Below are 12,771 nucleotides of genomic sequence, written 5' to 3' on the forward strand. Positions count from 1 at the left end.
TCCAAAAATGCAAAATGAATTAATAAATTATAAACTGGGTAAAAAATATTATAAATATTTTTTATTCAGTTTATTAACAAATACACAACACAGCTATAAAAAAAAAACAAAAAAAAAACACATTTCTATTTTGATCTGTGTTGCTTTTAAAAGAAACTCTGTAGATGAAATGTATACTTGTTTATAATTCATTAATTCATTTTGCATTTTTTGGAGCAGTTTTTGTGCCTTTTTTTTTTTTTTGTGAAATTCAAAAATTACCAAACAAAATGAAAAAAGGTTTATAATATTTTTAAATGATTTTTTCCAATTTTTCTCATAATATTTTTTAAATATCTTCTTTTTCCAATTTTGTGGGGGTTTTTTTAACAAAAAAAAAAATATATATTTTTTATGCAGTTTATTAACAAATACACAACACAGCTATAAAAAAAAAAAAAAAAAAAAAACACTTATTTCTATTTTGATCCGTTTTAGTTTTAAAAGAAATTCTGTAGCTAAAATGTATACTTGTTTATGATTCATTAATTCATTTTGCATTTTTTGGAGCAGTTTTTGTGCCTTTTTTTTTTGTGAAATTCAAAAATTACCAAACAAAATGAAAAAAGGTATATATTTTTTTTTGTTAAAAAAAAACACAAAATTGGGAAAAAAGATATTTAAAAAAAATATTATGAGAAAAATTTGAAAAAAAAAATTAAAAATATTATAAACCTTTTTTCATTTTGTTTGGTAATTTTTGAATTTCACAAAAAAAAAAAAAAAAAAAAAAGGCACAAAAACTGCTCCAAAAAAAGCAAAATGAATTAATGAATTATAAACAAGTATACATTTTATCTACAGAATTTATTTTAAAAGCAACACAGATCAAAATAGAAATGTGTTTTTTTATAGCTGTGTTGTGTATTTGTTAATCAACTGAATAAAAAAAATATATATTTTTTTTGTTAAAAAAAAACAAAAAACACAAAATTGTGAAAAAAGATATTTAAAAAAATATAAGAAAAACTGGAAAAAAATATTTAAAAATATTATAAACCTTTTTTCATTTTGTTTGGTAATTTTTGAATTTCACCAAAAAAAAAAAAAAAAAAGCACAAAACTGCTACAGAAAATAAAAAGCAAAATGAATTAATGAATTATAAACAAGTATACATTTTATCTACAGAATTTTTTTTAAAATTAACACAGATCAAAATAGAAATAAGTGGGGTTTTTTTTTATAGCTGTGTTGTGTATTTGTTAATCAACTGCATAATGCATAAAAAAATATATCTTTTTTTTTTTTTTGTTAAAAAAAAAAAAAAAAAAAAAGTAAATGTGTTTGTTTTACTATCCAACATGTGATCCAACACGGATTAAAATAGAAATAAATGTTTTTTTGTTATAGCTGTGTTGTGTATTTGTTAATCAACTGCATAAAAAATATATATCTTTTTTTTTTATTTGTTAAAAAAAAAAAAAAAAGTAAATGTGTTTGTTTTACTATCTCTAATAATGACAAAGTTATCATGGAATGTATAGGTCAATAGTAAAAAATAGTAAAATAGTAAATCGTTAAAAAAAAAAAAGTAAAACAAGCTCTGGTCTATAGGGGGGAGGTAGCTATGGAAAGGGGTGGGGTTTATACACTCCAAATGGTTACACAGATTTCCAACTAACAACGCCAATTTTTCTTGTAGTATATTTATTCTGCATTGAGCACTGACAAGGACTGGAAAAGGGAGGGGAGGGGGTAAATGATGACCAATCAGGTAGAGTGTTAGACATTACTTGCTGTACTCCTGATTGGTTCGCAGCACAGTTGGTGGTTTCCCTTTCACAGCTCCGGTTTCATCTTTGTCGATGCTGATCCATTCTGCAAAAAGGAAAAAAAGACAAAAGCAAACCATTAGTACTGAGACAGCTCCGCCCATCATCTGGTGTTATGTTCAGCTTCTGCACACCAGCTGAAATAAGGCTTGCAGTGGGTGTGACTGCTATGTACTGTCCATAGATGGGAAAATGCTGGAGGTACCTACAGAATACCCGGTAATCCAGGCTGTATCTCCTTTGTGATGAAGATTACTAGTAGACGACAAAGCAGGCGGAAAGATGTATGTAACAAAAAAAGAGAGAGAAGCAGAATGACAGCTCAGGGAGTGCACAGAGAGAGAAGCACAGTGACAGCTCAGGAAGTGCACAGAGAGAGAAGCACAGTGACAGCTCAGGGAGTGCACAGAGAGAGAAGCACAGTGACAGCTCAGGGAGTGCACAGAGAGAGAAGCACAGTGACAGCTCAGGAAGTGCACAGAGAGAGAAGCACAGTGACAGCTCAGGGAGTGCACAGAGAGAGAAGCACAGTGACAGCTCAGGGAGTGCACAGAGAGAGAAGCAGAATGACAGCTCAGGGAGTGCACAGAGAGAGAAGCAGAATGACAGCTCAGGGAGTGCACAGAGAGAGAAGCACCATGGCAGCTCAGGGAGTGCACACAGAGAGAGAGACACACACAGTTAGACCTCAAGGAATGCACAAAGAGAGAAGAACAGTGACAGCTCAGGGAGTGAACAGAGAGAGAATCAGAGTGACAGCTCAGGGAGTGCACAGAGAGAGAAGCACAGTGACAGCTCAGGGAGTGCACAGGGAGAGAAGCACCATGGCAGCTCAGGGAGTGCACAGAGTGAGAAGTAAAGTGACAGCTCAGAGTGCACTGAGAGAGAGGTAGGGTGACAGCTCAGGGAGTGCACAGAGAGAGAGAGAGAGAGGCACAGCGATACCTCAAGGAATGCACAAAGAGAGAGAAGCACAGTGACAGCTCAGGGTGTGCACAGAGATAGCAGTACAGTGACAGCTCAGGGAGTGCACAGACAGAGAGAGAAACACAAGGAAAGCTTAGGGTGTGCACAAAGAGAAAGATACAGTGACAGCTCATAGATTGCACAGATTAAGAGCAGCACAGTGACAGCTCAGGGAATGCACAGAGAGAGAGAGAGAGAGAGAGAAACACAGGTACAGGTCAGGGAGTAGACAAAGAGAGAGGCACAGTGACAGCTCAGGGAGTGCAGAGAGACAGAGGAATGGTAACAGCTCAGGAAGTATACAGAGAAAGTGGGACACAGTGAAAGCTGAGGGAGTGTGAAGAGAGAGGAAAGTTCATGGAGTGCGGAGAGAGAGAGGAGCACAAGGACAGTTTAGGGAGTGCACAAAGAGAGAGACACAGTGACAGTTTAAAAAAAGCACAGAGAGAGTGGCACAGTGTTAGTCAGCTCAGGGATGGCAAACAGAGAGAGAGGCACAGTGACAGCTCAGGCAGTGCACAGAGAGAGAGGCACAGTGACAGCTCAGGCAGTGCACAGAGAGAGAGGCAATGTGGCAGCTCAGGCAGTGCATAGAGAGAGGCACAGTGACAGCTCAGGCAGTGCATAGAGAGAGAGGCACTGTGGCAGCTCAGGCAGTGCATAGAGAGAGAGGCACTGTGACAGCTCAGGCAGTGCACAGAGAGAGAGGCACTGTGGCAGCTCAGGCAGTGCATAGAGAGAGAGGCACTGTGACAGCTCAGGCAGTGCATAGAGAGAGAGGCACAGTGACAGCTCAGGCAGTGCACAGAGAGAGAGGCACTGTGACAGCTCAGGCAGTGCATAGAGAGAGAGGCACAGTGACAGCTCAGGCAATGCACAGAGAGAGAGGCAATGTGGCAGCTCAGGCAGTGCATAGAGAGAGAGGCACTGTGACAGCTCAGGCAGTGCATAGAGAGAGAGGCACAGTGACAGCTCAGGCAGTGCATAGAGAGAGAGGCACTGTGGCAGCTTGGGGCGTGCAGAGAAAGAGGCACACTGACAGTTAATGGAGTGCAGAGAGACTGAAGAACAGTGACTGCAACTCTCAAAAGTTTTTGTGGAACACACCAAGAACCTGAACCTGAATCCTGTTCAGGTACCGTACCAAGGCATCACTACTCTTCTCCATCAAGGCATTAGTGAAATGGACCTGGTGGTCAGACACTGATGTACAAGCCTTGAAAGCCTTCCCTTTTCCCATTAGGATTCCTACCAGCCCATGTGGACACTTTAAGGGGTCTGTTGGTTATGAGGACGTGGAACCTATGCATGGTAGAAATTGGGGTCCAGGATACAGCAAGAAAACAGGGTGAGGAACTGGCCAGCGGTAGGCAGCAACCTCCTTCAGGATGTTAGGGGGGTGTTGAAGATTTAAAAAGAAAAAAAAAAGCCCTTTGGGGGGGGACAATGCCTATGGCATGCAATAAGCTGACCTTCCAACATTCACCTCCCTTGCTGATTCTGAACTAGACACTTCAGTAACATGACAGGTCCTCAGCCACCTTGTGGACCTCTTGTGTGTCATTGGGGTAATGCCCAGCTTTCTCTCCATTCATTGTTCTGTATGCCCCATTGTTGGCACTCCCATGGAATAGAATACAAGAGGCACCATTATAAAGTCACTTCTTTCATTCTGAGTTGTATTTGTAAGCATCTATATAAGCATCACCATACATACAGACAGACAGACCCATTTATCTCACCATAAAGCCGCTCTCTGGTGCCCATACGCTCCGCAGGCACGCGCACCCTCATAGAGCCGCGGATGTTGCCGGTTTCCTCCCCTCGATGAGACAGGTAGGTCAGGAACTGCTGCGTAGTACTGCCAATCATCGACTTTAATGCGATTACGCACTCACCTGAACAAGAAAATGTAAAGGGGACATGTCAGGAGTCACATGACTGCACGTTCGGGGATAACACAGTCGGATATGGTCACTGCTTTTCCATCCAATAAAATGGCTGCATTATGATATACACCACAGTTGTCAAACACAAGGCCCGCTGGCCCATTTCATGTGGCCCTCGCACCTCTCCTGTAGCTGCAGCACCCCCCTGGTCTCTGCCCCCACCTTGTCTCAGTAGTCGACAGCAGAGAGGACAGAACTCCTTTGCCAGATCCAGTGCTTCACTATGCTGCTGCAGAAAGGCTCGTCTTTGCCCCCCCCCCCTTTTCAGCAGTCTGCAACAGAGAGAAGGTCAGAATTCTTACAGATCCTGCACCTCCCTGTGCAACCACAACACCACCTTGTCTCTGCCCCTCCGGTCTCAGCATTCAGCAGACTCTGGAACCTGACTCCAGCCCTCCTCTGGTCCTCCTCCAGACCTTGCACATTCTGCTTCCCAGGTCGACCCGCATCTTCTTCCTGGCAGTAGCACAAGGTAAAGGGGTGCATTGTGATATCAAGAAGGGTGGATGAATCTTGACTTATTATGGTGGGGGGGGGGGGGGCTCTTGATATCTCTTGTAAGGGGGCATGGGATGCTCTGGACATCTAATCTTACAGATATAACCGGCCCTTTGCGGGCAACCATAATGCTGATGTGGCCCGCAATGAAATTGAGTTTGACACCCCTGATATACACCTTAAAGCTGAACTCCAGGCACACAAAAACTGGAACACATTACAGTTTACCAGTCCTAAGATGTGGCAACTGCATTTGTTTTCTTTTTTTTCCTATATTTTCTGGTGGTGATCCCGTCAGAAACACACTTCCAGTCCTAGGATGACAACGCTCATTGTACTTTATCTATGGAGGAGTAGCGTTGTCACCCTAGGACAGGAAGTCCTAGGACTACAAAATACTTCTCTATATCTGTAGTCCACAGAGATAGCCGGAAACAATGTAACTGATGAGAGTTCACCACAGGAGATTATCTCATAAGTAACAGCCAACATACACGCCTGTATCAAGACTCACCGTACGACTCATAACCATCCATCGACTTGACCGTCAGCAGCAAGTGCTGGTCCTGCAAATACTCAATCTCAGAGACGATTGGCCGCAGCTGAGGAGAAAACATCATAATTACAATTCCCATAATACAATTGGCAGAGCATTTCCTAAAGGAATAATACAGAATAATGTAAAGAATTCTGTCCAGTAATTCATGATCTGTCCATGAGAGGGCGCTACAGAGTTCACAGAGAAGATCGAAACTCTCCTTTTAGCAGACATTTTTAATTAAGCAGATGTTATATACAATCTGGCTATTGCCCGCCAATTTGTTAATTACTACTCTGAACTGTATAATATTCACCAAAGGGAATCCCAAGAATTTAAAGATAAACGACTGATGAAACATTATCAAACAGGGTGCTCTGTGTCATGAGAAGATGAAGTAATGTCACAGTCATAGGGGTGTGCACCCCAAAACTCAAACGTACATGCATGTGTGTGTAGAGATATATATATATACAAACATACACAAACACAGTATGTCACAAAAATAAGTACACCCCTCACATTTGTTGTAAATATTTTATTCTATCTTTTCATGTGACAACACTGAAGAAATGACACTTTGCTACAATGTAAAGTAGTGAGTGTACAGCTTGTATAACAGTGTAAATTTGCTGCCCCCTCAAAATAACTCAACACACAGCCATTAATGTCTAAACCGCTGGCAACAAAAAGTGAGTACACTACTAAGTGAAAATGTCCACATTGGGCCCAAATTGTCAATATTTTGTGTGGCCAACATTATTTTCCAGCACTGCCTTAACCCTCTTGGGCATGGAATTCACCAGAGCTTCACAGGTTGCCACTGGAGACCTCTTCCCCTCCTCCATGATGACATCACAGAGCTGGTGGATGTTAGAGACCTTGCGCTCCTCCACCTTCTGTTTGAGGATGCCCCACAGATGCTCAATAGGGTTTAGGTCTGGAGAGATGCTTGGCCAGTCCATCACCTTTACCCTCAGCTTCTTTAGCAAGGCAGTGGGCGTCTTGGAGGTGTGTTTGGGGTCATTATGTTAGAATACTGCCCTGCTGCCCAGTCTCCGAAGGGAGGGGAGTGTCTAAGAAGCTGTGACAGGGTCTGTTAACCAATCATATTTAGTAAGACAACCCCTGTGTGCATATGTATCCTTATACAAAGGGAGATTATTAGTGACCAAGCTCTTCCAAAAGAAAGGAAAAAACAGGCGCCGCTGAGTGTAGCATAAAAATGTATTGGCGTGGCTCGGAACAAAGCCTCTCCATGTGAGTTTACATTTATGTCATGCCAATACATTTTTATGCTACACTCAGCGGCGCCTGTTTTTTCTTTCTGTTCGCCAGCAGGATTCTCGCTTCTGCCTGCCAGAGCTACCCTGCGTGCTAGCACAGTAACATCACATTCTTCAGAAGTCCCTTACCATCCCAGCAGTCTGTTGTTTTCCATCATATTGGGGACCTTTTCCTTGGCACAAGTGCCCATCATATTTCCTTGTCAAGCTCTTCCAAAAAGAAATGGATGGTGGAGCCTGTTTCTTCCAATGCCAGGTGAAAGCTTTCTGAGCATAGAACAGAAGGAGGCTGGAAAGGGTTTTTATCCACCCTGGTATGGTGGAGATTGTAGACAAGGCCCATTATACGGGTTTCAACGGCCCTCGGGCCCTGTACTGACGTGTAAGTATTGATTTCTGCACAGAAACCCATAATGTGAGAGCAGGACCAAAAGATATAGAGATAATCCCCCTTGGGGTCACCACACCTCCAACACTCCGAAGAGTGAGAAAGGTCCATCATATGCAGTCTAAAGGGGGTGAAATAGGCTCTGTGGACTATTTTAAACTAGATTTTTTCCAATTGTTTGGGGGTTCTTTTCAGTTTCCCTTCCCTCTCCCTTTCATCTCAAGGGTATATGTTAATGAATATATATTATACTCTATTTAGAAGTATACACTTTCTCGGAGTGGGATAAATACGAAATAACAAGAAAATGTTTTTCATGTTTTGTATAATGTTAAAATATAATTGAACTAGAGAATTGTATAATTGCATGTGCGATTCATGTCCTCCCTGACAATTATGGGGAGGTTTCCTGTTCCTCGAGGGAATCAAAACCCCCCTTTTTTTTCCCCCCTTTTTTTCCCCCCTTTCCCCTTTTTTTTTCCCCCCTTTCCCCCTTTATTTTATTTATTACTATCATTATCATTATTATTTTTATTTTTTTATTATTATTTTTATTATTATTTTTCTTCCTTCCACCAGGTGGATCCACGAGCACAGTGGGACTGCTATTTCCTGATCCCTGTGGGGGGATCATCCCCAAGTGGAAGCCCGGCATGGGTGAGACATCTCCAAGGGTGTCCTCAACCTCGGATGTGGACCCTGAACACCTGGAGAAAAAAGCGTTTTTCGTAATGGTAAATCCCCGGAGACAATTGTCTCCGGAGATTCCAGGTCTGAACACCCGATAGTTTTCGGGGGTCTAACGCCACTACCCATGCCGGGGCTATATCTGATCTTGATTGTCCCTTTTTTTCCCCAAGTGGTGCCCGCCCTAAACGGGTTTTTTTCTACTTAGTTGAACCTGTACAACGATTGGATCTTTTATGTGAGATATAACCATTAATTTATACTCTTATATTTTCAATCGGGTTTCACTTATATGATTAATTCATTCCTTTGTTCATCTTGCTGTACCTATGAACCGCCGTGATTTCGGGCGGACATACAACAATGTCCAATACCGAGTAAGGGCGGAAGTAGTCACTAGTTTTGGCTTCATACAGCGCTCCGCAACTTGGACATCTAAAACGGAAGTGATGTCATCCATTAAAACCCGCGGGATATCCCGCGATAGACGGAAATGACGACATCATTATACGCAAATCTCGCGATGTTTACCGCGAGATCACAGGCCCCCCTTGGTTTACTTAAGGACACGCCGAGAGTCAGTCCGGAGAGTTATCTCTCCGAAGTCACCTCAGGACTGGTGCTCCTCGAAACCTCTACACGATAGTAAGTACCTTTCTTAGGACCCCGATTGTTACTTTCATTTTTGATCCTGGTTAAGGAGGCTTTTTCTCCCCTCCCTCCAGTCTATTAGGATACACGTGGTGGACGCCATTGCGGCTCTATCAAGGTACCATAGAACTGGATTTTGTCAGCCTTGTTGGACAGCGTGAATCCATGGTTTACTGCCTTCCCTACATTTAATGGTATTATATTTTCCTTTATTTTATTGGAAATATTTATTACGTATTCTAGCCAATATTTTTATATACATTGACATAGATGTATGTATTTTCTTTACATTCATCTTAGGCAAGTTATGGTGCACTTCTCACCAAGGATTCTGGAATATATTTTTGTGTGTATATATCCCGAGGGACTATACATATGTATTGAATTGATGGAAATACCATAATGATTCATCGCTACTGAGGTAAGGTATCCCATATGAAATGTGTCCACCATATTTTATATGACGGTCACGAACATCTATATATGGCTCAGTTTTCCCTTCTCCTTTCCTAATATAGGACTTATCAAATTTTGGAGATACTCATACTATGGGATAATCAATTGGAACTGTCCAGGAACATCATCTTCCCCCCCCCCCTGTTTTTTATTTCAGGGAAAACTTTTTACTCCCCCTTTTTTTCACATTTTTTAATTGTGATAAATCATCGAACCAGGTGAATTGTTTGAAATATTTTATATACTTTTTTGGTATAGTGCAGCTTGAACCCTACATTAGTAGTTTTCTGATTGTTTACCATTGTTTCTAGGTTAAGGCCAATAATACACACACCTGACTCTAGCTTTCACTCTGTGGGAATTGAACATACCCCCATTGAGACAGGGTTGCTGGGCTTTCCCATCTTTTGCAGGTATGTGACCTCCTAATCAGTGGTATTCCATCTGGAAGTTTTCCCCTTTTCTTTTCCCCCCCTTCCCCCCCCCCTCCCCCTTTTTCCGTTTTTTTCTCCCCCTGTTGGTATATATTTTTTTTTTTTTTTCTCTCGAGACTACATGGTCGCAATTGCAAGATTATATATATCTATACATTTGTAAACTGTATATACTGAACTATGCCCCTCTTGTTGGGACTTATTCTGTATGTGGTTACTTTTTCAGGAATATATGCAGATTCCCTGAGGAAGATTCATGTATTATACTACATTTGAAACGCGTTGGATTCTGCTGTAACCTGTGACTGTTTGTATAAATGTCCATGTATACTGTTTAAACATATGTTCCTTTTGTTTTGATGGTTTCTCAATTATTCCACTTTTTCAAAATAAAGACACGTTTTATTTACATATCTCTGTTATGAGAGTCTAATATAGTTACCCCTAAAGTCCCAACCATTCCTCAAGGGGGTTTTTTCTTAAATATTTTAAACTAGATTAGTCGGTCCCGTAGAGAGATCAAGGTTTTAAATGGAAGATCCCAATTGTCATCCAAGTCATCTAAGTGTGGTACACCTTTTAACCATTTGTCCCTCAGTTTATCTAGTGGAGGCAAGGCAACCAATACCAGATGGGCATAGATAGGTGATGTGGGTCTCTCAATGCAGTCCATTTGGAGCAAACCCTCCAACTTTGACTCCATTAGTCTCAAAGTGGTAGGTGGGAATTGGCTATGGAAGGTGTGGGAAAGAGGCCTATAGTGAAAATGGTGCATAGTAGGAACATTTAAGTCCTCAGAGAGGTGGGCCAAAGGTCGTAGCGAGCCCTGATCAACTATCTGGGAGATATATTAATTTTGTATTTAGTCCAAACAACTGGCTCCGGCAGCATAAAAAATATGAGGTAGAGAGGGGGTTTTTCCAGAGGGGTGCACTAGGGGACACGATATTCGATTAACTTTGGGATTACTCAACACATTTTCAAAACAATATTGTGTTCACATTTAGGGTGTTTGGCTGGGTGCATGGAGTTTTTTTGCACATTAACACTTTAAATATTATTTATGTCTAGATGCACTTTATTATGAATGCAGATTTATGAATTTGGAGGCACTTTATTTTTACAAATTGACTACGCAGAACTGAGAGCACTTTAATAAAATTTGAGGTATATACTATGTACTTGTATGGAGTTGAATATACACTTTCATTTTAATATTTTGGTGTATTGATAAGATATATATTTATTCATTTCCCCTGCTTTGCATCATTTAGAAACATATCCTTGATGATTTTTGATTTTGATTATACAGTATTTCACATTGTAATAATTAATTCAAAGCAAAGTGCCACATCATTCAGTATTAACCCCTGTTGTAGCACTGTTTATGACACAGAGAAGTAAGTGGTGGGGTCACTTACTGTCGGGAGCTGCCTGGATGACCACTGGACTTTGAGGAAGTTGATGTTGTCGACGCTTTGGCTGTCATTCTCACTGCTCTTCTTGTATTCTGTTATAATTAAAATGTATTGTGTGCCATTACATCAATACAAAGTGCAATGACAAATACAGAAAAATACATAAATGCAAAAGATTTGGCTTAAGCACATATATAAAGAGCTGCTTTCCCATTCCTGTAATTTAGGGGTCTCCAAACTTTCCAAATGAAGGACCAGTTTACTGGCTATTGGGAGTAGAGAAGATCCCAATTTCAAAAATGATGTCCCATCGTTTGTCTTAGGGGAAGAACTATCATTGGTGTCAGTCGAAGAAATAATGCCCCATTATTGGCGTCAGTGAATAACATTGTGCCCCATCGTTGGCGTCAGTAGGAGGAATTGTGCCCCATTGTTGGGTGTCATTGGGAGGAATTGTGCCCCATTGTTGGGTGTCATTGGGAGGAATTATGCCCCATCGTTGGGTGTCATTGGGAACAACTGTGCACCATCATTGGGAGAAATTGGGCCCCATCGTTGGGTGTCATTGGGAGGAATAGTGCCCCATCGTTGGGTGTCATTGGGAAGAATTGTGCCCCATCATTGGGTGTCATTGGGAGGAATTATGCCCCATCATTGGGTGTCATTGGAAGGAATTGTGCCCCAACATTGGGTGTCATTAGGAGGAATTGTGCCCCATTCGTTGGGTGTCATTAGGAGGAATTGTGCCCCATTCGTTGGGTGTCATTAGGAGGAACTGTGCCCCATTATCGGGTGTCATTGGGAGGAATTGTGCCCCATTCGTTCGGTGTCATTGGGAGGAACTGTGCACCATCATTGGGTGTCATTGGGAAGAATTGTGCCCCATAGTTGGGTGTCACTGGGAGGAATTCTGCCCCATCGTTGGGTGTCATTGGGAGGAATTCTGCCCCATCGTTGGGTGTCATTGGGAGGAAATGTGCACCATCATTGGGTGTCATTGGGAGGAATTGTGCCCCATCGTTGGGTGCCATTGGGAGGAATTGTGCCCCATCGTTGGTTGTCATTGGGAGGGATTGTGCCCCCCCTTAATTGGGTGTCATTGGGAGGAATTGTGCCCCATCATTGGGTGTCATTGGGAGGAATTGTGCCCCATCATTGGGTGTCATTGGGAGGAATTGTGCACCATCGTTGGGTGTCATTGGGAGGAATTGTGCTCCATTGTGGGGTAACATTGGGAGGAATTGTGCTCCATTGTTGGGTGTCATTGGGAGGAATTGTGCCCCATTGATGGGTGTCATTGGGGGGGGAATTATGCCTTCTTGTAGGTATCAATGGGTGAAATAGTGCCCCATAAGATATAAGCAAGTGAACAGCCACATCTGGCCCTGGGGCCGCAGTTTGGAAACCAATGCTGTAGATGGACATCATACTGTAGCTGAATGACAGAGTCTATATGCCCTGTTTATCCTTCAGATGACTATAAAGCAGTTCTGTTGGATCATATTTATTTAGCTACAATGTGATGTCCAGCTACAGGAATGAGTCCAAACGTGGTCCAAACTTTCTAAATACAAACTCGTATAAGATTAATCAAGTTGAAGCGGAGACATCCACCCTGACCTCTGTTCTTTCTATAAAGCATAATTCTGAGCAGGTCAAATTATCCCATGCATTTGGGCAATGAAGGG

General features: G+C 41.7%; 1 protein-coding gene across 1 annotated transcript in view; it reads right to left on the bottom strand.

The window, feature by feature from the left end:
* The window catches only part of INPPL1 (inositol polyphosphate phosphatase like 1), a 156,567-nt gene that overhangs the window by 23,693 nt on the left and 120,103 nt on the right, over positions 1-12,771 (bottom strand). Inside the window, exons 21-24 of the mRNA XM_082245938.1 lie at positions 11,087-11,175; positions 5,740-5,827; positions 4,521-4,676; positions 1,774-1,858 (exon numbers count right to left, since the gene is read on the bottom strand). Of these exons, the coding sequence (XP_082102064.1) occupies positions 1,774-1,858; positions 4,521-4,676; positions 5,740-5,827; positions 11,087-11,175 (418 nt within the window). The remainder of the gene's footprint in view (positions 1-1,773; positions 1,859-4,520; positions 4,677-5,739; positions 5,828-11,086; positions 11,176-12,771) is intronic.

Source organism: Pelophylax lessonae (assembly GCF_965119305.1).
Source record: "Pelophylax lessonae genome assembly, chromosome: 2".
In the NCBI taxonomy this organism is placed as follows: Eukaryota; Metazoa; Chordata; class Amphibia; order Anura; family Ranidae; genus Pelophylax; species Pelophylax lessonae.